This window comes from Syzygium oleosum, unplaced genomic scaffold, assembly GCF_021117445.2.
Source record: "Syzygium oleosum isolate NSW1041296 unplaced genomic scaffold, Sole_v2.1 Sole_v2.20, whole genome shotgun sequence".
In the NCBI taxonomy this organism is placed as follows: Eukaryota; Viridiplantae; Streptophyta; class Magnoliopsida; order Myrtales; family Myrtaceae; genus Syzygium; species Syzygium oleosum.
In genome coordinates this window covers 5,765,885-5,789,861 of record NW_026607504.1, presented here as the reverse complement: position 1 = coordinate 5,789,861, position 23,977 = coordinate 5,765,885, and the positions used below count along the sequence as shown (strand labels likewise).

At 43.4% G+C, this 23,977-nt stretch overlaps 4 protein-coding genes across 5 annotated transcripts; 3 read left to right on the top strand and 1 right to left on the bottom strand.

Annotated features, from left to right (window-relative positions):
• The first annotated feature begins 753 nt into the window (after nucleotides 1-753).
• LOC115693967 (uncharacterized) lies at nucleotides 754-7,146 on the top strand. Its single transcript, XM_056320425.1, has 10 exons — nucleotides 754-932; nucleotides 1,407-2,168; nucleotides 3,012-3,123; nucleotides 3,287-3,950; nucleotides 4,370-4,607; nucleotides 4,747-4,971; nucleotides 5,625-5,798; nucleotides 6,097-6,291; nucleotides 6,375-6,488; nucleotides 6,611-7,146. The coding sequence occupies exons 2-10, from the start codon at nucleotides 1,452-1,454 to the stop codon at nucleotides 6,947-6,949; spliced, it is 2,778 nt and encodes a 925-aa protein (XP_056176400.1). The 5' UTR covers nucleotides 754-932; nucleotides 1,407-1,451; the 3' UTR covers nucleotides 6,950-7,146.
• A 2,650-nt stretch (nucleotides 7,147-9,796) lies between these two features.
• Nucleotides 9,797-11,777, bottom strand: LOC115693979 (probable adenylate kinase 7, mitochondrial). The gene is made up of 4 exons (XM_030621062.2): nucleotides 11,357-11,777; nucleotides 10,873-11,013; nucleotides 10,462-10,689; nucleotides 9,797-10,246 (listed from the first exon to the last, which is right to left on the bottom strand). Exons 1-4 carry the CDS (start codon nucleotides 11,702-11,704, stop codon nucleotides 10,100-10,102), a joined length of 864 nt encoding a protein of 287 aa, XP_030476922.2. The 5' UTR covers nucleotides 11,705-11,777; the 3' UTR covers nucleotides 9,797-10,099.
• Nucleotides 11,778-15,821: 4,044 nt separating this feature from the next.
• On the top strand, nucleotides 15,822-16,498 carry LOC115693970 (putative calcium-binding protein CML19). The gene has a single exon (XM_030621054.2). The coding sequence runs from the start codon at nucleotides 15,905-15,907 to the stop codon at nucleotides 16,328-16,330; it is 426 nt and encodes a 141-aa protein (XP_030476914.1). The 5' UTR covers nucleotides 15,822-15,904; the 3' UTR covers nucleotides 16,331-16,498.
• Nucleotides 16,499-17,054: 556 nt separating this feature from the next.
• LOC115693961 (uncharacterized protein At3g27210-like) lies at nucleotides 17,055-20,541 on the top strand. Of its 2 annotated transcripts, none has more exons than XM_056320286.1 (4): nucleotides 17,055-17,747; nucleotides 18,866-18,946; nucleotides 19,384-19,791; nucleotides 19,975-20,231. In XM_056320286.1, the coding sequence occupies exons 1-4, from the start codon at nucleotides 17,549-17,551 to the stop codon at nucleotides 20,049-20,051; spliced, it is 765 nt and encodes a 254-aa protein (XP_056176261.1). In that variant the 5' UTR covers nucleotides 17,055-17,548; the 3' UTR covers nucleotides 20,052-20,231. The 2 variants fall into 2 exon arrangements, with proteins under 2 accessions (XP_056176261.1, XP_030476898.2); XM_030621038.2 differs by lacking the exon at nucleotides 19,975-20,231 and adding an exon at nucleotides 20,278-20,541 and having other exon boundaries at nucleotides 17,057-17,747.
• The last annotated feature ends 3,436 nt before the right edge of the window (nucleotides 20,542-23,977 follow it).

Here is a 23,977-nt window from a genome sequence, read left to right as displayed (position 1 = left end):
AGTAGTCGTTATCGGGAAGAAATCATCTAGAAGAAAATTCATTTTATCTAGTCGGATTAGTACGAGTAAAATTAAGGTCTTAAAAATGAAAATCCACGTAAATAAGACCAACCCATTTTTTTTTCATTTTGGATTAATACCACGAAAAATTCCAAACTAATACATCCGTGATAAATTTGTCACAAACTAATATATTTGTAACAAATTTACTCTCTATTAGTTTCCGTTAAATTAAATTAATATCATGAAAAATCATAAGCGCGTCTGCAACAAACGGAGGGTCAAACTCTAAAATTGGTATATCCGTCGACTGTCACGTACCATCAAACACAGCAATTTGACAGTAAGATAAATTTATCACAGATACACCAATTTGAAATTTTTGATGTTTAAAAAATTAATTTGAAGTTAAACCTTTCTCTTTTAACCAACTCATTTGTGATTGCCTCGAAACGGTAGGCCGACCGGGGCGTCACCGTGTCACTGTCCAAACGACCTGAAAACGACACGGAGCTCGCAAAACGACGGCGCTTGGGTCGGCGAGTTCAGCGAATTCTTTAATTATCCTTCAAGTTACTCTACCTCGGAATGAACAGTGAGGTCACGATTATTTATTTATTTATTTATGCGTGTCTTTTCCCGATTTCCGCAGTTTTTTCTAATTAATTTCTCCCATTTGTCGCTTTTTGATATATTTTTTTTTCTTAATATTTCTGTGTATTATATTGAGGCCATTGTCCCTGTCATCCTCCTCCATTCCCCTTCACTTCACTCACACTCTCTCTCTCTCTCTTGCTTCGCAGCTTCTTGAACTGGGGAAGCTTCGACATTGCTGTCGGAGCGGACCACGGCGCCGACATCCTTGACGTTTCGTCTTCCTCGGTTGTCCGCCCACGAACTCCTTCGGAGCTCCCCGGTCGCTGATTTCGCAGGTGAATGTCGGTGTAGAGCCGCGCCATGATCTTTTCCTTTTTCTCTTTAGCTGAGACATGGTTCGTTTTTGGCTTCGCGTCGTCGATTGGTTTTCCGGCATTCTGAAATGATCCGATTCGGGAGGTTCTAGTTCCGAGCTTGGGGAATGATCGAACGCGACTGTGTTGGGTTGAAGCTTTTTGGGTTTTCTTTTGATCTGGAAGCTCAGTTGATGTCGGCGCCGCGACATTGCCGACGTAAAGATCCGCGCTTGTGATTTCGGAGCTCTCGTGCGTTGATGTGCTCGCCGTCGTCTCTGTTCTTGCACTTTGCGTCTCCAAATTGAGCTCCTTTTGATTCCTTTTCTTTGCCCCTTGAAGGTGCTTTTTCCAGGACGGAGAGTCTTCTGAGATTATGCTAGATATTTCCTTGTTTACATGTCTTTGGTCTTTGTTGGGTTGTTGACATTGGGCGATCTTTCTCCATGGCTGCAGGGCCAGTTGCTCTGGCATAGCATTTGACTGGGAGACGGCAGAAAAATGGTTCTTGGCTCGGGGGCGAACGCTAGAAAGAGCGCCTCGGTACAGCTTGATTATGTAATCCATGTTCAGGAGATCACGCCTTGGCCTCCGTCGCAAACGCTCAGATCCCTCCGCTCCGTCCTGATCCAGTGGCAGAACGGGGAAAGGACTTCCGGCGCTACTAAGCCGGTCGTTCCGTTTCTCGGCTCTAATGTCAGCGAGGGAAAAATAGAATTCAACGAATCCTTCAGATTATCCGCAACCCTGCTGAGGGACGTCAAGGTCAAAGCTGGGAATGGCGATGTGTTCCAGAAAAATTACTTGGAGTTTAACCTGTATGAGCCTCGGAGAGATAATATCATGAAGGGGCAGCTGATTGGCACTGCCATGATAAACTTGGCAGACTATGGTGTGGTGGACGAGCCCCTGAATATAAGTGCTGCCTTGAACTGCAAAAGGAACTTTAGGAATATGGCTCAACCTATTTTGTACGTCAAGATTCACCCTGTTGATAAGGGTAGGACTAGTTCATTGTTAAGGGGAAGTAGTCACTCGAAGGAGGTGTCTCTAGGTATAAATGACTGTGAATCTGTTATAGATTCAGTTAATGAAGAATTTGCTGAGGAAGCAGAGATTACATTCTCCACTGATGATGATGGTTCCTCTCACTCTTCTGCGACCACTTCTTCTCCTCCTCTGGAGCATAATGGTGGTTCGGTGCATCGAATGCAGCTGGTAGTCATCTGTGTTTTCAGTTTCATTCTTTTCCTTCTATAGCCATCTTTTTCTGATAATGATACGGTTGCAGTGAACTTTTTTTCTTGTTAGATTCTAGAGATGCTACAGGTCCCTCTTTGTTATTATTGATTGTGATAAGCATACTAATAGTGTGCGCACTTTCGCAATAAAATGAGGTGTGCATCAGGGGAATTCATCTAGATATAGATGGCAGGCCTAAATGTTCCATTGGAAGAACAAAAGGACAATGCACGTGAATCTATTATCTATCCGTGTTTTCACTTCATGCTTTTCCTGCTGTAGCTGTAGCCATCTTTTCTCTGACTATCTTATGGTTGCAGTGAACCTTTTGTTTTGCTGACATTCTAGTGATGCTACAAGTCCCTCTTTGCTAATATTGATTATGGTAGGCATGCTAATGGATGCATTGTGCATATTTTTGCACATAAGATGAGACGTGCATCAGGGGAATTAATCTATATATAGATGGTAGGCTTAGATTGTCCTCTGGATGAGCTGATGGATAATGCACGTGAGTAGAAGACACATGCAGAGTGAGTAGAAGACACACGTGAGTAGGCTTAGATTGTCCTCTGGATGAGCTGATGGATAATGCCGGAGAAATCATGGCAAGAAAATTCATTCTATCATTGGCTTTTCTTTTAGAAAACTACTTCACACAATTACCTAATTGGATATAAATTAGTGGATATCTTGAATCTTCCATATTTTTACCGATTTCTGTGCTGTGGATTAATGATGGCATCATAATTAAGGTAAGAGTTTACAGTATGTTTTCTCATGTTATGACAGTACTAAACGATGTACCTTGATTGACAGAGTGGATTGGTTGTTACGGATAATAATATAGAAAGCAATGGAAAGGAGCATATCTTAGCTTCTGAAGCTGGGCTTAAAAGATCGAACATGATGCCAGGCATCATTTCGCATTGTAAGTTCTCTCAATCGCCGTTCACTTTCATCGTCAGTTGACTTGTCCTTTGAGGTGGGGAGGCCAGAAAAATGATACTGCTTCTTTTGACTTCTCTGAGCCTAGTTTGATGCCCTTCCCAAAAACAATTTCCATTGTACTGATTCGTTTTGTCTTTTACTAGGTACTGACAGAGAAGCAGCAGATTCCATCACAAGAAGAACTGGGAAAGTAGGTTCTGCCCATGAAGTTCACCGGAAAGTTTCCTATGAAAGAACTGAAATTAGAAGCAATGACCCAACAAATGCTGAGAATGGCATGTTGCCCTGTTATTCTGCCAATGAAGTTTCATCCGACGAGATGCAGGGATTTGATGACTATGCTGGCAGTGAGGCCAACAACGAGAAGAGATTAACTCCAGAAACTGCTGCCATTTTCCTAGGGAACAGAAATGGTTATTGCATAACAGAGGAAGAAAACGAAAGAGGTCCTGTGCAGGATACAGGGGGAGCAAGATACCACAGTGGCTGTGACAGAAAGGTGGACAAAGTATATCCTAAGGATACAAAACGCGCACTTATGGATGCCAAGCTCCACCAGCTGGAGAACAAAATTCAAATGCTGGAGGGAGAGTTGAGAGAAACTGCTGCCATTGAAGTTGCTCTATATTCAGTGGTCGCAGAGCATGGTGGTTCCACGAGTAAGTTTCATGCTCCAGCTAGGCGCCTTTCTCGATTTTATCGCTATGCTTTTAGAGAGCTTCCCCAAGCAAGAAGAGCTAATGCAGGAAGGAGTATAGTTTCAGGATTGTTTTTGGTGGCGAGAGCATGTGGAAGCGATGTACCAAGGTGCATTTTTATCTCTGTTTCTTCTGCTTGTCTAATTTTTTTTTGGCAAAATCCTATCATTGTTGTTTTGGTGTATTTTGTTTGCCAAACGTCATATTCTCCATTAACAGTTTGCGTATTTCATGTAAAAAAGTTTGTTATAACTTTTTGCCTGCATGTGTAAGAAAATATATTATATGCCTGTTTTATTCGATGAAGGGTACCAGAGTTTGGCTGCAATTACTATGGGAAACAGGTATTAGCTTATGTTGATTTGGGGATTTTACAAGAATATCGTTTTAGTTAAAATTGAGTGGAGATGCTAGAGTTTTGGTCTTGTCATTGCACTTCTTTGCCTGCATTGCCTGTTGCATGTGGGAAAAATGTTTGAGTTGAATTAGTTTTCAAACAGCTTTTATACAGCTACATTGTTATTACAGGTTAACTTATTGGTTGTCAAATTCTGTGGTGCTAAGAGCAATTATAAGCCAGATGATACCGAAGGGAAATATTGAATTACCACTATCTTTAAAATCGAAAGAGTCCTACCCCAGAAAGAAGGGAAATAAAAATGCCAGAACAGAGGCTGGCATTGAGAATGTGCATAAACTCATATCTGAATTGGAAAAAGTTGAAGCTTGGATCTTCTCCCGCATTGTTGAGTCTCTGTGGTGGCAGGTTTTTACATTAGCCCTCTCTCATCTTCCCCAACTTCCTCTACTTTTCTCCAACTGAAATTTCTACTTTCCTGCTGTCAGTATAATTGCAAATGTTTTGACTGCTTGTCCTGACGGGCATCTTCTGTTTCATGTTTCAGTCTCTGACTCCATACATGCAGTGTAGTGCTGCAAAGTTGCTTGGTAGAGCCAAGGGCTCTGGCTCTATTAAAAACAACAGAAAAATAAGATATGTTGAAGATCAAGAGCAAGGCAACCTTTCAGTGGATCTCTGGAAGAAAGCATTTACGGATGCATGTGAGAGACTTTGTCCTGTCAGAGGTGGAGGCCACGAGTGTGGTTGTTTGCCCGTGCTTGCTAAATTGGTATCTCTCTGAATTGCCATTAATCACCGTACTGGCTGGATTAGTGTAATAGACATCGACGATTGCCAACATCATGTGCAATAGCAAATAGGAGGTCATTAGAAAATAGAATGCGAAAAAATATAGAACTTCTCTAGCATTGGAATGTTGCCCATGTATTCTCTCAGCCGGGAATTGTCAGCATCCCGTTCATGCATGCTATGTAGCACTTCACTGTAAACCATATCTAATTGTGTTCCATGCAACATTAAGAATATTCACTCTCCTGAAAAGAAAGTAATATATAATGGAGGATTTTGGTCTTGGCCTCATTATTAGAGCATCAAGGATCTTGGTTGCACATTAGGTTTCACTGTCTGAAAACTCTGAACTCATCGAATCCATATGGTTGAATGTATTATTAAACTTTATTTGGGAAAAGATATGCCTTTTATTATTCAATGGGAACGTCTAGACTACTATAGAGAGCATTACCATCTCAGTGCAGGGATACTGGAATTTTCTTCCAATTTTTACTTACTATACCTTCTTGATTTGATGTTGATCATTACCCTTACTTCTTGGTGTTTGCTCCAATTTCCCTTTTTCAGATGTATGGAGTCTTCACTTTTCAGTTTAGTCCTATAGTACTGAAGTTAGTAATCTCTGTGTAGATAATGGAGCATTGCGTGGCTAGGTTAGATGTAGCCATGTTCAATGCCATTCTTCGGGAATCTGCAAATGAGATTCCAACAGATCCGGTGTCTGACCCCATTAGTGATCCCAAGGTTCTCCCAATACCTGCAGGAAAGTCAAGCTTCCAAGCTGGTGCTCAACTGAAAAATGCTGTAAGCGATATTCGATTTCTAGTGATTCCAAGGTTCTCCCAATACCTTTGCCATTTCTTCGCGGCGTTATGCAAAGAATCATGTTGCAAATCAGATAGAACACAAGAGATCCATTTTGTTGCACTTAAATAGCTTAAATTGTTATAACGCCGAAGAAGAGGAAGGGGAATGGTCATCGTGATCTGCTTCATTCATTTGACTAGATCTGAACCATCATTAATCATGTATCATGTATGATTTGGCCCTTGCATGTTGAAGAATTAAGTTGTGTTATTACTTTTCTTGTGTGGCACGTCAGATTGGGAACTGGTCTAGATGGCTGACTGACCTATTTGGCTTGGATGATGATGATTCACATGGAGATGAGAACGGAATTGTGGATGAGGATGAAACACGAGATGCTACCTTCAAATCATTCTATCTCCTAAATGCTTTGAGTGATCTTATGATGCTTCCTAAAGACATGCTTTTAAGTAGACCGACTAGGAAAGAGGTATAGTCTTAAGCTCTATAGCATTTCGACTATTGTTCCAGTGAGATAGTATTGTTGAGTATAATCTTTTTTGCCCCATGAAGGTATGCCCTACGTTTGGTGCATCTCTGATTAAGAGGGTTCTCGACAATTTCTCTCCAGACGAGTTTTGCCCTGATCCGGTCCCAAATGCCGTTCTGGAGGCCTTGGCCTCTGAGGTTAGTGATTGCATCCACCGGATAGTATTTAATGATCCTGCAAAAGCACTTTCGCCCTTTTTTTTTTTCTGACTAATCAGTCAAAGCAGACAGAAACCCCACTATTGTTCTTGATGATGCAGGATCCTTTCGAAGCTGGGGAGGAATTAGTCAACAGCTACCCGTGCATTGCAGCCAATCCAGTCTATCCACCACCCTCGGCACCTTCTGTGGCAGGATTCTTTGGTGAGCTCAGCAACCAATCTCAACTGAGAAGAAGCAGGTCGTCCTTGCTTGAGAAAGCACAAAATAGCGACGACGAACTCGATGAATTGAATTCACCATTAACATCAATCTTCTTAAATGAATCCTCATCTTCATCCTCCACATCCGCTGAGCCCGTCCAGATGAATGGCAAAGGACACTGCCGAAAATCTCTTAGGTATCAGCTTCTGCGGGAGATCTGGACGAACTGTGAGTAGCTATAGAAATTTACTCCGTGATCAAGAAATGATTGTCATTCCCTCCACCTCCTGCTTCTCCTCCTCCTCCTCCTCCTTCCCCTGGCTATTCTGAGATGTAAATATGCCATCTGATTTTGTTTCTACCGGTATCTCTGAAGCTCCTATATAGAAAGAATTTGGCAAAAGCTTAACGTGTGAACCGCTTTGAAGAGTCACTTGGACTTGTGCAAATAAAAGAAAGCTGGAAAGAGTAACTAGAAAAAAGTGACAATGGAAAAATTCATGAAAAAGAGAGAAATATTAAAAGAAAAAGCAACTAAGCTCAGGTGAGAGGCATCACTGATTCACTGCTACCATCAGCTCCGGAACCATCCTCGACTGTGGCATAGCCGTGGTCGGAACATTCGAGCAACTCCGGCTGTGCGTGTGTCCTTGCTAGTCTCTCTTGGTTCGATCTTGGGGCGTTGAGAGTGGTCGCAGGCCTTCTTGGAGACGACGACCACCACACATGGGTGGTCGCAGGCCTCTAGGGAAGGTGATGGGAGGTGGGCATCAACAGGTGTAGATTGCAACGACGATTCTTTTCTTTCAAATTTTTTACTTTCCTAGTTTCTTAAAATTCGTACCTATTCCTCTAGCTTGTTAATTTCTTTTAATTTACTAAAATGTTCTTTAAATAAATGTTTTCAATTCACTAAATTTTTCATCAGTGCCGTAGTGACAAATGTGAAGGTGGCGGCGAATGCGAAGGCGATAGTAGTAGGGGTTGAGTGGTGACAATGGAGGATAATGTCCAATTATGGTACCGATCGTTCGAATTGTAATATCTAGATGTGTAATTTTATTATTATATATATCATACGTCTTTATAATATCCTAAATTTACGAACAAATATCCTTTATTGAGGGATTTATTACAAGCTTACTTAACATAACATTCTCATATTCTCATAAGGATTCTTATATACTCATAAGGATTGGTGTCAAAATCTGTAGATATCTTTGTCCTGGTGAGATGTCTTAGAGAGTTTTGATTTGGTGGACTCAAAGCGAGAATCATTGAAGATGGCTCGACTTATCCCTATAACCCTTTTCACTGGGCTTAGTATCAACCCATGTTGTCTCAATACGTAGCAATTTCGTATCGACTTGTCTTTTCTTAACATGTGCCAACCAGTCATTAGCCTATGTCTCTATGCCATGTGGGGACCTATCCACCATCAATTTCCGTACATGACCACGTGGCACGATCATGTCCATTAACCAACCTAACTCTCTCACTAGAAATACTTCACTAGTCCATCATTTCTGGACTGGTTCAAAATTCTAGACATGGACACTTCTAGTTCTATTGGCTCATTGAACTTCAATTCTCAAATCATTAAGGTCTGTTGGTAACGTTCCAATTTTTTTATTTTTATGTTCTTTTATTCCCTAGAATAGAAAAAGAACATAAATCCGTTTGGGAATAGAAATTTTTATGGTTGTACCAAATGCATTTTTGTTCTTTTTCTATTCTGGGAATATAATTTTTGTGTAATTATCAAATGTATTCCTCTGCTCAGAAATTCGTCCAGGGAATAGAAATAGAAAAAAAAAATTTTGAACATAAATTGTTATCGGGAATAGAAACATTACCAAACAGGTGTCTGCAACTGAATATTGTCCATTTATTTCTCGACTTCGACTAGTGCAAGGAACTCGAGAAAATATCGCAAACTCAACAATAAAACTGACATGTGTCCATCGAGTCCCACTTGTTGGAAATTTTTGAAATTTCCTCTTTTCTCTATGCATTAGCCGTCCCTATTCACGTTATCTCTACTCTCTCTCCCCTCCCTGTTTAGTTCACCTTATCTCTGCTCTCTCTTTGTACCCTCATAAGCTCCCTCTTTTCATTTTCAATCCAGAATTTCGTCTCTCTCAAAATCACAACTTAACTTCCTCTTCTCATTTTCTCAAGAATTTCAAGGAATCAAGACTACCCTTAATTCATGGGTCTCTGCGACTCTATAGTATGATGGAATGGTGAGTTCATCTTCTTTTGGTTGCGGAGTCTTTGTGGGGAATATTGTTGGAATTCTGAAGCAAAATGTTGAAATGTTGAAATGTTTCAGCTGAGCTGAGTCTTTGTGGGAGAATATTGTTGGAATTCTGAAGAAAAATGTTGAAATGTTTCAGCTGAGCTGAGTCTTTGTGGAGAATATTGTTGGAATTCTGAAGCAAAATGTTGAAATGTTTCAGCTGAAGTTTGATTATGTTGTTTTTGACTAAATGTCATGAAATATGCCTAGAATGACATAGGCAAAGAAGTTGAGGGGGACTGTCATGAATAGCATGATTTTGTCGTTTTATTGCAGCTTCTTTATCTCGTGTTCTCTTAAATTCTTTTAGAAGAAAAACAAAGAAGGATGCGAGCAACAACATCATGCTGTGATAGTACCATGAAAAATTTACATTTTGCCCTCTTAAATTCGTTTAGAAGAAAAACAAAAAAGGATGTAATATTACCATGAAAAATTTACATTTTGCCCTTTCACTCGAATTTATATTGGAGACTGCTTCAATTTTCTTGAAGACTGACGAATTTTTTTTTAAGGCTTGTAAGCTCTTTCTGGAGAGTTATTTGGCATCTACAAAATGAACATGCGTGCGTTACCATAGAAATTTTCCAACTAAGAAATTTTCTTTTGTTGTTGTTGCTATGCTAGTTTCTTTCGCATGTAAAAAAAGCATCTTTCTTAAACTAAATCTATCCATCGATATGAAAAGGTACAGATTATTTAATTTCAACTTGACTTGCATATGCGCAACTCTTTCAATTAATATTATTCAGATCAAAATAGAGAAACTAAAAGCCAAGAATAGAAGTTGAAAATAATAATAATAATAATAAGAACGGACACCACAAGAACAAATGATTTCAATCGCAAGATATATAGACATGCTCTCATATTAATGGTCATACATGCCAGTACTTTCTGTTCTTATATCTCTCCTCACATGGAAAACCACAACACACTGCATCTCAACTCGGTTTGATGCCTCAAAAACTAGAACAAAATTGGAATACTTGCCAGAACTCAACTCGCTCTAGACTCGTATGTATTTACCATATGCCGGGGTTGCGATCGGGAATATGCATCCACGAATCAACTAAGAATAGACTCATGCGGTCAGCTTTTGGGAAGAGTCGACAGCATGCTGAAGATGTAGCGCCGCCAACAGCCCGCGCCAGGTTTCTCCGGGCGCACTTGCAACTTGGAAGTTGAGAAGTTTCTTTTGTTTCTGATAATATTCTTCCAGCAACTTACTCTGTTGAAAATAGAAGGCAAATGAGCAAATCATTCTTTCCACTACTTATGATAGCATGACAGATCAACCAGAGGCCTAAAGAAGCATTTTATGCGCATGCATAGTAACATTGGATGGAACCCCACACATAGGACATAGCATACCGAAATGAGAGAAAGACAACTGGTTTGAATCTCTCATATAACTTCAGAATTATATTCAAGAATACACCCTACCTGCTCTGCATACACAGTCAAGTTTTCCTTCCAGGCACTGCTGACATCAGCAGAAACCAGTCGCTCACCCGGTGATCTCAAACCAGGTTTGGATCCGGGTATGTGCAAATTGGTAGAGTCCAGGGACGGAGGAAATGCTCCAGTCCCTAAATTCTTTGCTAGAGGGTCTTGCTCTGTGGACTTGAAGTTCAAAACAAGATCGATGTCGGCAAATTGGTCGAGAATCTCCTGCGGAAAGCACCGACATTCGTGAGAACTAAACATTAACAGTCCACTGTCAAAGATTCCATCCAAGCATCAACAAAATTCAAACGCATGATCCGACAGTCATGCGAATTCACATTATGATCATCAAGTAGATTCGGCGTCAAAAGCTGATTTCAGGGCAGTGTCGAGAGCTACTCCACTTACAGCTTGGACCCTCGTTCTGGGTATACCCTCAAGAATGAACCCTGTTTCTCCTCTGTAATATCCTTCCTCTAACCTCCTGGACAACAGTGTGAAGATCACTTCCTCTGGCACAAGCTTCCTCTCGTTCACGGCATTCGCAATCTGTCGGGTAAACGAAAACAAAAGAAAAGCTTCAATTTTTCACAGCGAAATCGAAAAGAAAATACACGACCGATCACGTGAGGCTCGAACAGAGCAACACGCTTCAAAATTAGAACACTCCCACACGTTCACTCAAAAAATAAATAAAGACGCACGGACTTGATAAGTCTCCACAATCGCACAAAAGCACGAAAGAACTTTGAAAAATCACGCGATGCTCTATCGTAATCGGTGACGCCAGCAGATCTCAATTCGTAATCAAGCACGCTAGTTCTCCTCCTAAAAGAGCAAACTTCCAATAACACATGCAAAAAGAAAAGAGGAGAATCAAAACTAACAAGACCTGCTTATACAGCGAAGAGCGAGGGTCGAGCTCCTGGCGAACGAGCGAGCCCATGGAAATGCGAGGGACTTCCAGAACCTTCGAGAGCATCTCCGCGTACACGTGCTTCTTCGCGCCCCTGTCCCCCATCACCACCCACTGCACCCCTCTCTCCGGCACGAGCTTCTGCGAGCCGGTCCTCGGCCCCTCCTCCTCCTCCTCCTCCTCCTCCTCCGAGTAGCAGTAGTAGTCGCAGAGGGCTGCGCCCGCCGACGACCCGTAGGCCCGGCAAGCGAGGATGCCGAGCCGCTCCGGCAGCTTCCGCGCGGCGGCGGCGGCGGCCGCGAGGTGGCGGCCCAGTCCGGCCATGGCGGCGAAGTGGCAGCCGGATTAGGGTTTTAGTTGGAGAATTGGAAATGGCGATTGGCGAGGGCCCTGGGAAAAGAACGAGAAAAAAAGTGAGGTTTTAGCGACCCCTTGGGAGATGGGGGCGTGATTCCACGAATCGCGGCGCAGCGGAGCGCAACCACTGTAGCGGCCGGTGAAAGGTCAGTCTGCCACGTGTCTCCAGATCATTGGGGACCGGGAGGCGCCAGGCGATGGTCACTGAGATCGGCTAGGGTGCGACGGAGGGTAGCATAGCTTCGAGGGTGGGGCGCTCGGGGCGTCCACGGGCCTTTGACGGGGGAGATCGATCCGAGGGGCGACACGTGGACGGTCGAGAGACGTTCGAAGGTTCGAACGCGCGTTCCGTACCAGCCTACATGCGGCCACGAGCTCTCTACTTATACTGAAATGGAAAACATGGAAAATGATTGTCGCGAGGGTTTATCAAAATTTAAGTAAGTTTTAATGTCATTCATAGCGGATTCATCCGTGACCGCGGTTGTGTTTTCGTCGCATGAAATACTTATGTTCTATAAGTAATAGCTAACTCGCAATCTACATTTTACTTTTGATAAAAAAGAAAAAAATTTTGAATCGTACGTGACGATAACTTGAGAATGCTTGTGCATACTTCGTCGATAGTTGAAAGAAAATCTTACGTTGAAAGCACAGGGTCATTTGAGAAAGAGCAATTTGATATGGCTGATGCAGAAAAAGAGAAAGAAAGAAAGCATATGGTGATTAATTTCATGTAGAGATGAATTTGGACCATTTGGTGCCATAATCAGCAAGCTTATATATATAAAATGAGTAGCATCAGACAGACCAACCACAAATTAATATACAGCACATCATGGTGGATGCTCGGGCCTTTCTTTCATGGTACACCGTGTCGATGCTTTTATAAATTCTTTAAATACTTCGATACCATATACTCGTAAAATATCAATATATAGAGGTGTTTTCAAGACACCACTCAATGGATGTTTAAACATGAAAAATGGACAAAGAGAGGATCCATGCTTTGTCAGCAATTGATTCCCCTAATGGTGCAATTTGCTAATTGGACAACTGGGGACGTAAGGAGAAAATTAGCAAAAGAAGCAATTGGCATTTAGGCACAAAGGCACAAGACAAGCCCAGCAAGAACCAAACAATTTGGCAAACCGGTGAAGTACTTTTGTCATTACTGATTCACACAACTCGTGCTCCATCCTCGGCCACGTCATCCATTGCCCAAACTAGTAGACGAGCCTCCCATGCGCGTCACATTGGAGCCTCTAACTTTAGTGTGAAACGCACCTGATTCTCTTTTGTCCCTTCGAGAATTTGTCGTCCTAGAACACTTTCCTAGGTAAGTGGAAAGAATTAAAATCAATGAAAGAGATGATTTATCGAGTCTAAGGATCTTTGGTCTCATTCGCTTGTGGAGAAAAGAAAGTTGTACCTCTCGGAGCCTAATCATTTGGATTGGACCCAAAAAACCTATCTAGGCCGGATCATCTCAAGAGGAAAATAATCGAGTTGGACACTCGAAAACACATCGTTCCAATCGAGAAGCGACTAGACTTATGGGCCCATTTGGGTTCATCCAGATCGACCCCCAAATGGGCGCAATAACAACTTCGAATTGATTTGGATAAGAGTATTTTGGTTATGAAACTCGGTATAGTCAAAGTATGTACGAGAAGGAGCTAAGGTTGCCCGTCCTGGAAAACACAATATAAATTACATTTGACAAGCAAGCCTTGGGGAACAAGTTGAGCGCAACTTGCATCAAACTCGTCCAACGATCATCTCCACTCGCGATCGCACGTTATCAGGAAGGTTCCCCGTAAGAAACGGGAATGTACATACATAGATTCCATCTTCCACCCCCATCTCATTGTCGTGAAAAGGTCATATGTTCATTCTCCCTTTTGACACCAAAATGGACAGAGATATTTCATTTAAGAATTGAAGTTTAGGGTTAGGAAATATCTCATTTCTTGGTGGCTGGGGGGTAGGGGCCGGTGGGGGGCGGTGTTCTCTTCTTGCTATTTGTCCCCCATTTGTTGACTTCCTCGAAAATGGGAGGTCCCGGAGCCCAATTGATCTATATCGAGTCCAAAGAATTAAAATCAGTGAAAGAATTTGTCTTCCTAGAACACTTTCATAGGTAAGTGGAAAGAATCAAAATCAGTGAAAGAGATGATCTATCGAGTCTAAGAATCTTTTGCTCGCATTTGCTCATGGAGAAGAGAAAGTCGCACCTCCCAGAGCTTAATTGATCGGACCGGACCCGGGAAACCTATCCAGGCCATGGAAACACATCGTTCCAATCGAGAAGTAGCTAGACTTATGGGCTCATTTCGGTTCATCCATATCAGCCCCCAAATGGGCGCAATGACAACTTCATGAAACTCGGTTTAGTTAAAGTATGAATGGGACGGAGCCGAGGTTGCCCATCCCGGAAAACACGATAGAAATTACATCGAGAACAAGTTAAGCACAATCCGGTAACGATTTACCTCCACTCGCGATCGCACATTCACAGGAAGGTTCCTTATCTTTGCTCCCATTTCATATGATGAACCTTCCCGAGAATGTACCTACATAGATTCCATCTCCCGCCCCCATCCCACCGTCATGAAAAGGGTCATATGTTCACTCCTCTTTTTTGTCCCCCATTGCTGACTTCCTCGAAAATGGGAGGCCCCCCCTCCTCCTTTCTCTGGTGGTGCTTCATCTGCCGGTGACGTGTCACATCAATCCCGACGGTCAACGTAACAAATGGGGCTCTGATCTGACCACTTCCTTGTTTTACGGGCGGTCCGCTCCATACGGTTCTTTTTGACCGTTGTACTGTGCATGGCATGTCGTTTCCTTCTTCTGGAATGTTCTTCCCCGCTACCTCTTCGGGTTCAGAATTTGTGGGTTCGTTCTCGGCTGTTTCCACTGAACTCCTGGACCCGCTGAATGCTCCAATGTCCTTTCAGGGAAAATAACGACGTCCAGGTCATAAAAATTTGTAATTGTGTCGTGCCTCATCATTGCTAAAATTGGCACGAAAATTTTCGTTATGAAAAGAAACTCAGAATTCCGTGTGTTTTGCTATGTTCCCGGAGCATACGCCGTGTTAGAAAATTTAGTCCAAAAACTTAAATCGATAAGTGGAGGGAGACCGCATGAATATAAATAAGCATTTAAGACTCATTGACAAGCAGTGTGGGACAATACTTTCAACAACTCCTCTCACGTGTAGGCCGGATTATGAGCGGCCCGTGAAATTTTTGACCACAGCAAGTGAAATTTGACTAATGGGAGTGGAGATACGTTCGCGAAAGGGATAGTACTGGCTTTGATATCATGTTAGAAAATCCAATCCAAAAACTTAAGATGATAAGTGTAGAGAAACCATATGAATATAAAAGAGCATTTATGATCCATTGACAATACTTTCAACACGCTGAAATACATCTAGATTGTCAATTTCATGATTCCGATGAATTGTTATATATACACGGGTATATATTCATAATGACTCTTTCTCATGTAAATTGGTGCGACATGTTCGATCACCGTGTTTACCAACTCGGATCAGAGGCACGAGGTGAAACCACTTAATCTAAGCTAACCTCGTAGTGCCTCCATGACACGCACAACATGGGAACTCATCGAAAATATAGCGACAAGGTACTAACACGATAACTAATTTGAACAATTTTTTTTTTAATTTTCAACGCGCGCCCTGTTCTCCCGACACGATTAGCATCCCGTGAATCAAATTTGTTTCGGTCCGCGTACGATACACTAAAAAAAAAAAAAAAGGTGGTCTTAATGACAATGACAATAACAAAGATGATATAACAAGGCAATTTTCCGAGGGGTACGAAGGCATTGTCTCATCGATGACGTCAAAGTCCGAGTTTCTTTGACTTTGTTTACATATTCCTTCTTTTGGCTAATTTTCAAACAAAAGAACATCGACCACACCAATTTCTTCCTTTCCAGAAAGGCAAATGAAAAATCCCCCTTCTTCAAGTTATACCTCAGTCGGTCGGTCAACGCACGACACGCGTCCTCTCCACCTATATAAACACACCCCCTCTTCTTCAGGTAAACTATCCAACGTGGAAGAAATCATCTCTAGAGCGCGAAGTTCAACCCTTTTGTAGCTAATTCAGACGTTACGGACCGACCATGAACAAGCACGAGCAGTACGAGCGCGTGTTCAGCCACTTCGACGGGGACAAGGACGGCAAGATATCCCCCGCGGAGCTGCGGCAGTGCGTGGCGGCCGTCGGCGGGGACATCTCGCTCGCGGAGGCGGAGGCGGCGGTGGAGGCCCTGGACGGGGACGGCGACGGGCAGCTGGGGTTCGAGGACTTCGTGGCGCTCGTCGAGGGGGGCGGGGCGGAGGAGAGGGCCGCCGACCTGAAGGAGGCGTTCAAGATGTACGAGACGGACGGCGGCGGCGGGTGCATCACGCCCAAGAGCCTGAGGAGGATGCTGAGCCGGCTCGGCGAGTCCCGGAGCCTCGACGAGTGTAAGGCGATGATCGCCAAGTTCGATCTCAACGGGGACGGGGTGATCAATTTTGATGAGTTTAGGGTCATGATGTCGTGACTTAGTTTGGATTTCATCTGTGTGTTTGATTCTTCCGAGTTTGGCCATCCATTCTCCCGTGAGATGTGTAGATAGTTCAGTAAATTTATTAGTGACTGGTATTCAGTTGATTTTGCAATCAGCTCACGTTTTAATCGCACGAACACTAAACTTTCATTTATTCCTCAATTCGATCCATCGGTGATTTTGCCAACACGCACATAGAGCGTCGTTTGATGCGACCACCGTGAGGTGGTCATGTCGTATCAACATCATGAGGTGACTGCGGTACTCGAGCACACGACACTATACAGCTCTCTCTCTCTCTCTATACCTTATCGGTAGGAAAGATAATTTTCTTGGAGCCGTAACCGTATTAGCCATAGTGTAGCCAGTAAATCTAGATAGGGAACTAATCACCGGATGTATGATAGACATGTCGTCCGGGCTTTTCATATACGTTGCCAAATTTTCCCCCCGGTACCATTCCGTCTTATATCCCGTTAATAAGTCACATGACCGACGTCTCCACGCCACGGGACTTGACTTGGACGGGGGGCTTGGGGTGGGCCACTCGTGCATAAGCTTTTACTTGGCCGACCTTCGCAGGTTTATGCTGAAGCGACTATCGATTTTGAGTAAAGTACGGCGCGCAACTTACTCGTGCGGACTCGCACGTTTTGGTCGGTTTAACTCGATTTAGTCAGTCAATTGCACATCACTCATGAACCCGAATGGAGTTTTTTGTGAGTACACTAATTCGATAATCGACCAAGAAATACAAATTGCAACAGTCTAAAGTAATTATAAAGATACATCGTAGCGGTTGGTAGACGTCCCCGTGCGCCAGTGAGAATGCTGCTGATTGGAGCGAACATCCCCTCGTTTCCCGAAGAGGAAAAGTGAGAACGAAGACGGGGGACCGAATTCCCGTAAAGGAGACGACGATGATAAGGCCAATGATGACTTCACTTTCAAGGCCAAATCTCCCTTCCGTTTTCCCAACTCCTCCTCCCTCCCTCCCTTGCACGCCCAGAGTCCTCCACCACCGCATGCCCGCATTCTCCCTCCCTCAAGCAATTTCGCCCCTCCTCTTCTTATGCACGACGCCACGGGGAGAAAAGGGCAGAGGAAGAAAGCAAGCGGACGCCCTCTCCTGGGGTCTCTCTGTATCTCAGCAATGGCGTGACGGACGTTACATTAACCTCGCCAGGCGCTATCTTTTCAGGGACTTGGGAAATGGGTTCGTGCGTTTCTGCCCAGAGAAGCTCTTCCTTGGAGTCCGCCGTGAAACGCAGCTTGTCCTCCGCCTCCCGGATGGAGAAGCCGGCGGTTGCTCCGCCGCTCGCCGCCGCAAGTGAAGTCCCGGTCGCCGCAGCCGGTATGGTCGTCGGTGTTCCTCTCGGGTCTCGCCGGACGCTGACTTTCTCCGATTTTGGTACGTTCGGGCTTCTGAAGTTCGCTGGTGCTCAATCTCGTTTGTAGTTTTGCGCTGGTTCTTTCGGGTGAAGTTTCTTCGTCTGGCGAAATAATGTGTGGGTTTCTGTTGCTGCTTGGGGCACTGGTCGGGTGGGGCATGTTTTGGATGACAGAGATGTGTTCTAGAATGGCAAAGTGTTCTTTTCAAGTCCCTTAGGTTAATCCAATGACTGATATGCTATGTTTCGATTGCTATAAGTTTCGCAGTTGAATGATGATGTGAGCATTGTCTCGTTATTAGGTATGCCGGGCACCGACGTAGGGTCCTCATATTTAATGCGAAATGTCGTCACGGGCATATTTTGTGGTGCCATCTAGAGTAGGATCACGAGCGTAACTAGGAGTTGTCTCCATTCTGTGGACGTAACACGAGGAGAAAAGATCCGCGCCCACACATGGAATTCATTCTTCACTTTGTCGACACATGTGATTGAAGACTGCTCCAGTCGCTCAATCCGAGAGCTATATCCGTTTGGTGGAACTTACATGGATGTAGCTCTTGATTTGTCTCTTCTAAGATAGTGTCGTTTGAACCTTGCTAGAGTCAAATTACGGAGAACTTCGCAACGTATACTGACATATCCTTGCGTCGATCTCGATTTGATGAAAGCATTTTAAGAGTCCTCCATTGTATTTCTCAACAAAACCAAGTGTGCGTATTGTACTCTGCTCCAAACCACCATTTACTTGTTTTGTCCGTATGGCTGTGTTTTATTTCCTTTCCAGCTCCCATTGCCTCTGCTCTCCCTGTATACATTCATTGATCGCATGATTTGTCGAGAACTGACGTTTGAGTTTTTTGTGACAGTGATGGTTTTGTTTAAGAAGCAGCCTTTTTCGTATTTTCTTCTTTAGCTTTATTATGCACATTGAATTAAACGGTCATGGCCGTGTATTTGCTGATATCAGGAAAAGAGCAGTAGATGCAGATTCCTGCATGGTCCTCTATTAACCGGTTGATGTTGCAATCATCTTTTAGTGATGTCTGATGAGTGACTGTAATTTTCTATTGCTTGCGATGCACCGTATCTCCTACTTCTTGGCGCTCGAACTTGATCGATGTATTTCTGTGGTCAGGCAGCAAAGAGGATAACTTTTTTGATTCTCAAGCCTGGATGGAGTCGGACTGTGAAGATGAATTCTTCAGTGTAAAAGGCGGTAAGGGGAAAGGTTTTTTATTTTATTTTTTATGCTATTCAATCAATATAACTTCTGTAAGTTGGATCTCTCTGTGATGAGTTTCTTGATGATAATTGTGTTCCAACTTCCAAGTACAATGTGAGACATCTCATCTATATATTAAGCTCTTCAGACTATTAAATGCAGATATGCTCCTAAAGTTTTTCCTCTTGTTGGGTTCATATTTCGACTTTCAATTGGATATAGAACGAGAGCAATTGGTTCCTTCTAATGTTAATGGCATCGTGGTCTACCATTGACAAATCTCTAGTCATGTCTTTATCAAATTGCATCCTTTCTGGAGTGAATGAAACAGAGTTTGCATTAAGCACTACCACTTAGTTTTCTTTCAGTGCCTCTCAATGATTCAGTCAAAAAAAGATTGAACTCTTCTTTTCTGTTTATTCTCACTGCAGATTTCACTCCTTCTCGCGGCAATACTCCGGTCCATGATAGCTTCTTTACGAGCACACCTCAAAGGATCACAACCTTTTTTAAGGACGAAACACTGGGTTCCATTCCCAAACCTATTCCAGCTGATGGCAAAAAGAAATTGGCTGAACTTTTCCAGGAGAGTTTCCAAGGTGGCCAACGTATCAATGGTGACAATAAATTTTCCAATAACCCCACAAACCCGGCACGAGGGATTTCTAGTGCATCTGGGGCTAACTCTGTTCACAGCAGCAAGAGGACTGCTGGTGGAAGTTCGACGATCGTCGAGGAGAAACATGTCACGCCATTTCAGGGTTGCCTTTCGAGCTTGGTATCGTGTGGCGGTTCTAGTAAAAGGAGAAGGAAGATGACCCCTGCCGCAGCTATACATGGTTAGAACCTTATAACCAGTACTCTGGTTACCACTTTGATATATATACACACTTGTGTTTGTGTACTTACACATGTACATATTACACACACAATGATCCGGAGATGCTTGAATTAAGTTCTTAAAATGTATGCGGTCTTAGTACACATATTCACCATGATCATGTAAAAAATGACTTGTACAGATTTTTGGCTGCTGCAACTTGTTTCCCTCTTCATTCTCTGCTGTCAATATGATACTCGAAAGCCATATGCATTCTAGAGTCAGCAAAGAACTTACATATCCTTAACGGGCACCCACATCGATCGGCAGGGACTTACATCAGTCATCGAAGTTTCGCATTTTGCTTGGTCTTTTTCTGGTGGCATTCCTCCCGCATGTCAATTGTTTCTTGAACTAATAATTTGTTAAATCAAGTCAACAATTATGCTGACCGGTAAATTGATACGCTCAATTAATGTTGTTCTATGTATGGTGAGATTTGCAGGCTTGGCCTCAGGCCCTCAGCCTTTAGATGAATAAGCTCGTGGGCCTAACATTTGGATTAATAAGTACGGGCCACGAAAGGTGAATTGGGGATTTTTTTTTTCAAATTTCAATTTAGGGTTTTAGGGTTACGATGATTTTCACCAAAATATGTCTGGAAAAGGTGCAAAATGTGCATGTGACGAGCACATGTTCATCGGCTAGCCATTATTTTCGATGATGATGAGCTCAGGAGAGTTATTGGGTCAAAGTGATCAAGTTAGGGACATTTTTAAACGAAGTTAAGTCCGTGGAGGAATTTCGGAAAACGGTATCGGTTCGGGAGTTATTGGGTCAAAATGATCAACTTCAGAGGGTGTTTTGAAAACAAAATCAAATCTAAAGGGAACTCTCGACAAACGGGCGCCATTTCAAGGGGATTTTCGGTATTTCTACTTACGAAAATTCCGGGAAAGAACGCAAGTGCGCCATCGGTAATAGTATTTGAGTAAAGTGCTTGAAATGATAGTACCCGCCCCGTTGCACATGGAGAGTGATCTTAGGAGGTAATAAAGTGGATCAATGTGAAAAGAACTTTATTTGCCAAAAGCACAAAACACACATGATCAGCTTTTAGGACAATATGCGATTCCATTACCAACATATGTTGTCTTCCTAGTAAGGCCTGCCGGCACCTTCTTAAAAGTCCCCCCCAGCTTCTCTTTTTTTCACCAATCTTTAAGATCCAATTCTATTCTATGCGCGCCGGCTCACCATCCGCTCCCCGTATTCGCACTACTTCGCCTTTTCGGGTATGTCGAAGCGACTATCACATCTTGGATCTACTTCCACGTCGATGAAAACCGCGAAAAGGAGCTAACAATCCCAGCCACATTTTGCTTTTCTTTTGCTAAGCACTGCTGCCGTTCAGACAATGTTCACACCATTTGAACTAGCGGGAAAGGGATCGAGACTAGCATCGAGAGCATAATTGAGCCATTATTGGAATTGTGCTGGGTGGCAGAGAGCAGGTGAAGGAGACAGAGTCGTGGCCATGCGTGGCCGAGCAAGACAATGGAACTTGTGTTATGTTCCTGGAATAAGGAAAATTGTCAAATCAGTCATAAACCTATTGTACGGCGGTCAATTTAGTCCTAAACCTTTTAATTTTGCTAATTCAGTCCTAAACCTTTCTAATTCTTGCCAATTTAGTCCTTCCGGCCAATTTTGGCCGGCCGGTGCTGACGTGGCCGCCGACCGTCCGGCGCTGACGTGGCAATTTTTTATTATTTTTTTTTCAATTTTTTAATCTTTTTTTTTTTTTTTTTTTTCTGATTTCTTCCTCTGGCCGGTCCGGCGACCGGCGGCCGGCCAGAGGGGAGGGCCGGCGAGGTCGACCTCGCCGGCCTCGCCGCTGCTGAGGTGAGGCCGACCTCGCCGTCGCTACCCAGGCGACGACGAGGTCGAGCCTCGCCCGGATCTGGCGAGGCTCGACCTCGCCGTTGCGAACCCGAGGCGACGGCGAGGTCGGCCTCGCCGCGCTTGCCTCGCCTCGCCCTCGCTTGGTTCGTGACGACGAGGTCAAGCCTCGCCGAGATCGGGCGAGGCTCGACCTCGCCGTCGCGACCCGGGCGACGGCAAGGTCGACCTCGCCCGGCGCCCTCGTCCCAGATCCGGCGAGGCTCGACCTTGCCGTCGCGACCCGGGCGTCGGCGAGGTCGGCCTCGCGCTGCTGGTTCCCCCGGGCGCGGCGAGGCCGACCTTGCCGTCGCCTAGGTCATGACGGCGAGGCCGGCGAGGTCGACCTCGCCGGCCCTCCCCCTCGGCCGGTCGCCGGACCGGCCGGAGGAAGAAATCGAAAAAAAGAAAAAAAAGATTAAAAAATTGAAAAAAAATAATAAAAAATTGCCACGTCAGCGTTGGCAGACGACGGCCGGCCGGCGGCCACGTCAGCGCCGGCCGGCCAAAATTGGCTGGAAGGACTGAATTGGCAAGAATTAGAAAGGTTTATGACTGAATTGGCAAAATTAAAAGATTTAGGACTGAATTGGCCGCCGTACAATAGGTTTAGGACTGATTTGATAATTTTCCCTCCTGGAATAGGGTCAAACTCACCAGTTTCAGTTCACACTGAAAGTCTTGATCCTTCAAGATAACTCACCATTGCCAAGGCAAACCCAAACTCCCAAAGACAAAAGGCTACGTTTAATGTAACATGGAATGTTGGTGCGATGCTCTGCTCTTGCTGATCGAGACACAAGAGATGCAAGTTATCTCGTGCCCTTTTTCGCTAGCTACGCGTAAGGCTGCCAACGGCGTGTTGGGTTTAACAGAAAGGACAGGTGGTTAGTTTATAAGTCTTAGTGAAAGTTTCACTCTTTAAGTTAGCTTTTGGGGTGAGAGAGGTTCAATACCACTTAACATTGATATCAGAGCCTATGTTATCAACAAGTCTGGATGCAACAGTCACTCAAAGAGGGTTGTTGCAGCTCCGACCTAAACCTGATGTGTGAGGGAAAATTGTGTGGGTTATCTCACATTTCTTGTGAAATTGGCATGTGGTCAGTTTATAACTGTGAAGGGAAAGCCTCACCTTTTGAGTTAGCTTTTGGGGAGACTCAAGACCACCCAGCATGTCATGTGTGAACGCGACTGTAATGCCCATAAAGATATGTGTTTACTCAGTTTTGTATGTGCAATTCACTTCAAGGATCCTGATTGCGTATGCTATTTCACTTAGATTCATAAGTGATTCATGGAATTACATATTTCCAAAAATTGTAACGGATATAAAATGAGTCATTTGATTAAGTATATTTATGTTATAGATTTCTCTATTAGGTTACGTTTGGTCGCCTGGATTTGAAATGGGATAGGAGATAGGATGAGGTGGGATTATAAATACTTCAAATATCCTTCGGATTGTGAAAAATCATTTCTCATGTTTGGTGCAATCCAATATAAGATTCAAAATCTTTGAAAATCCTATTTGCTCACAGAGGTGATATTTTCCAAATCTAAGGCAGCATCCCTATAATCTCACAAGACCGAGATTAGCACCATTTTGAGCTATCACTGTTTTTGCCAAATAGTGGATAAGATATTTTGTTATCTTATCCGGACCATTTTGAGCTATCACTATTTTCGCCAAATAGTAGATATGATATTTTGTTATCCTATCCGGACTCAAATTCAGACTACCAAACGTAGCTTCAGAAAATATTGTTGGAGATATTATTAGATATTATGGATATTATTTGATATTTCGTTATTTTTTAAGATACCTAATTTTCTTTCCTATGCATATTGTTCGGGTATAATAACCCTTCTTTATTGATTCTCTTTCTCTTGAAGATCCTAGACTATTTACACCATTCTTTGCTGACATTGCCCAACACTGAATCGAAATTCCGTGGCCATGATGCCGTTTTACATGAGGACATCGAACTATTTGCTCGCGCATGTACGCAGCAGCCGACGGGGCTCTAAGAAATTCCGATGTCTTTAGGGATACCCGGGGTGTGTATCGTTGTTTTTCTACATGTGATTGATATAATCTGTAAAGTTACGTTTGCCCAGTAGCTTTTCGATCGAAATAGTCACATATTACTTCATCCATCGCAATAACAAAGCATCAGTTGAAAAGAATTCTCTCTACAATATTTCCTTACTCATTCGGTATTTATCACGAATTTATCACGGTTGACATGTTACTGCCCTCG

Excerpts from the sequence above, each read along its gene's own strand:
- LOC115693967 (XM_056320425.1), top strand. The coding sequence starts at position 1,452 with ATGGTTCTTGGCTCGGGGGCGAACGCTAGAAAGAGCGCCTCGGTACAG. Across the intron at positions 4,972-5,624 it reads TGCCCGTGCTTGCTAAATTG|ATAATGGAGCATTGCGTGGC; the intron begins GTATCTCTCTGA and ends ATCTCTGTGTAG. Across the intron at positions 6,292-6,374 it reads GTAGACCGACTAGGAAAGAG|GTATGCCCTACGTTTGGTGC; the intron begins GTATAGTCTTAA and ends TGCCCCATGAAG.
- LOC115693979 (XM_030621062.2), bottom strand. The coding sequence starts at position 11,704 with ATGGCCGGACTGGGCCGCCACCTCGCGGCCGCCGCCGCCGCCGCGCGG. Across the intron at positions 11,014-11,356 it reads GCTCTTCGCTGTATAAGCAG|ATTGCGAATGCCGTGAACGA; the intron begins GTCTTGTTAGTT and ends TTTACCCGACAG. Across the intron at positions 10,690-10,872 it reads CCAGAACGAGGGTCCAAGCT|GAGATTCTCGACCAATTTGC; the intron begins GTAAGTGGAGTA and ends TGCTTTCCGCAG.
- LOC115693970 (XM_030621054.2), top strand. The coding sequence starts at position 15,905 with ATGAACAAGCACGAGCAGTACGAGCGCGTGTTCAGCCACTTCGACGGG.
- LOC115693961 (XM_056320286.1), top strand. The coding sequence starts at position 17,549 with ATGGGTTCGTGCGTTTCTGCCCAGAGAAGCTCTTCCTTGGAGTCCGCC. Across the intron at positions 17,748-18,865 it reads GCTGACTTTCTCCGATTTTG|GCAGCAAAGAGGATAACTTT; the intron begins GTACGTTCGGGC and ends TTCTGTGGTCAG. Across the intron at positions 19,792-19,974 it reads CCCTGCCGCAGCTATACATG|ATTTTTGGCTGCTGCAACTT; the intron begins GTTAGAACCTTA and ends TGACTTGTACAG.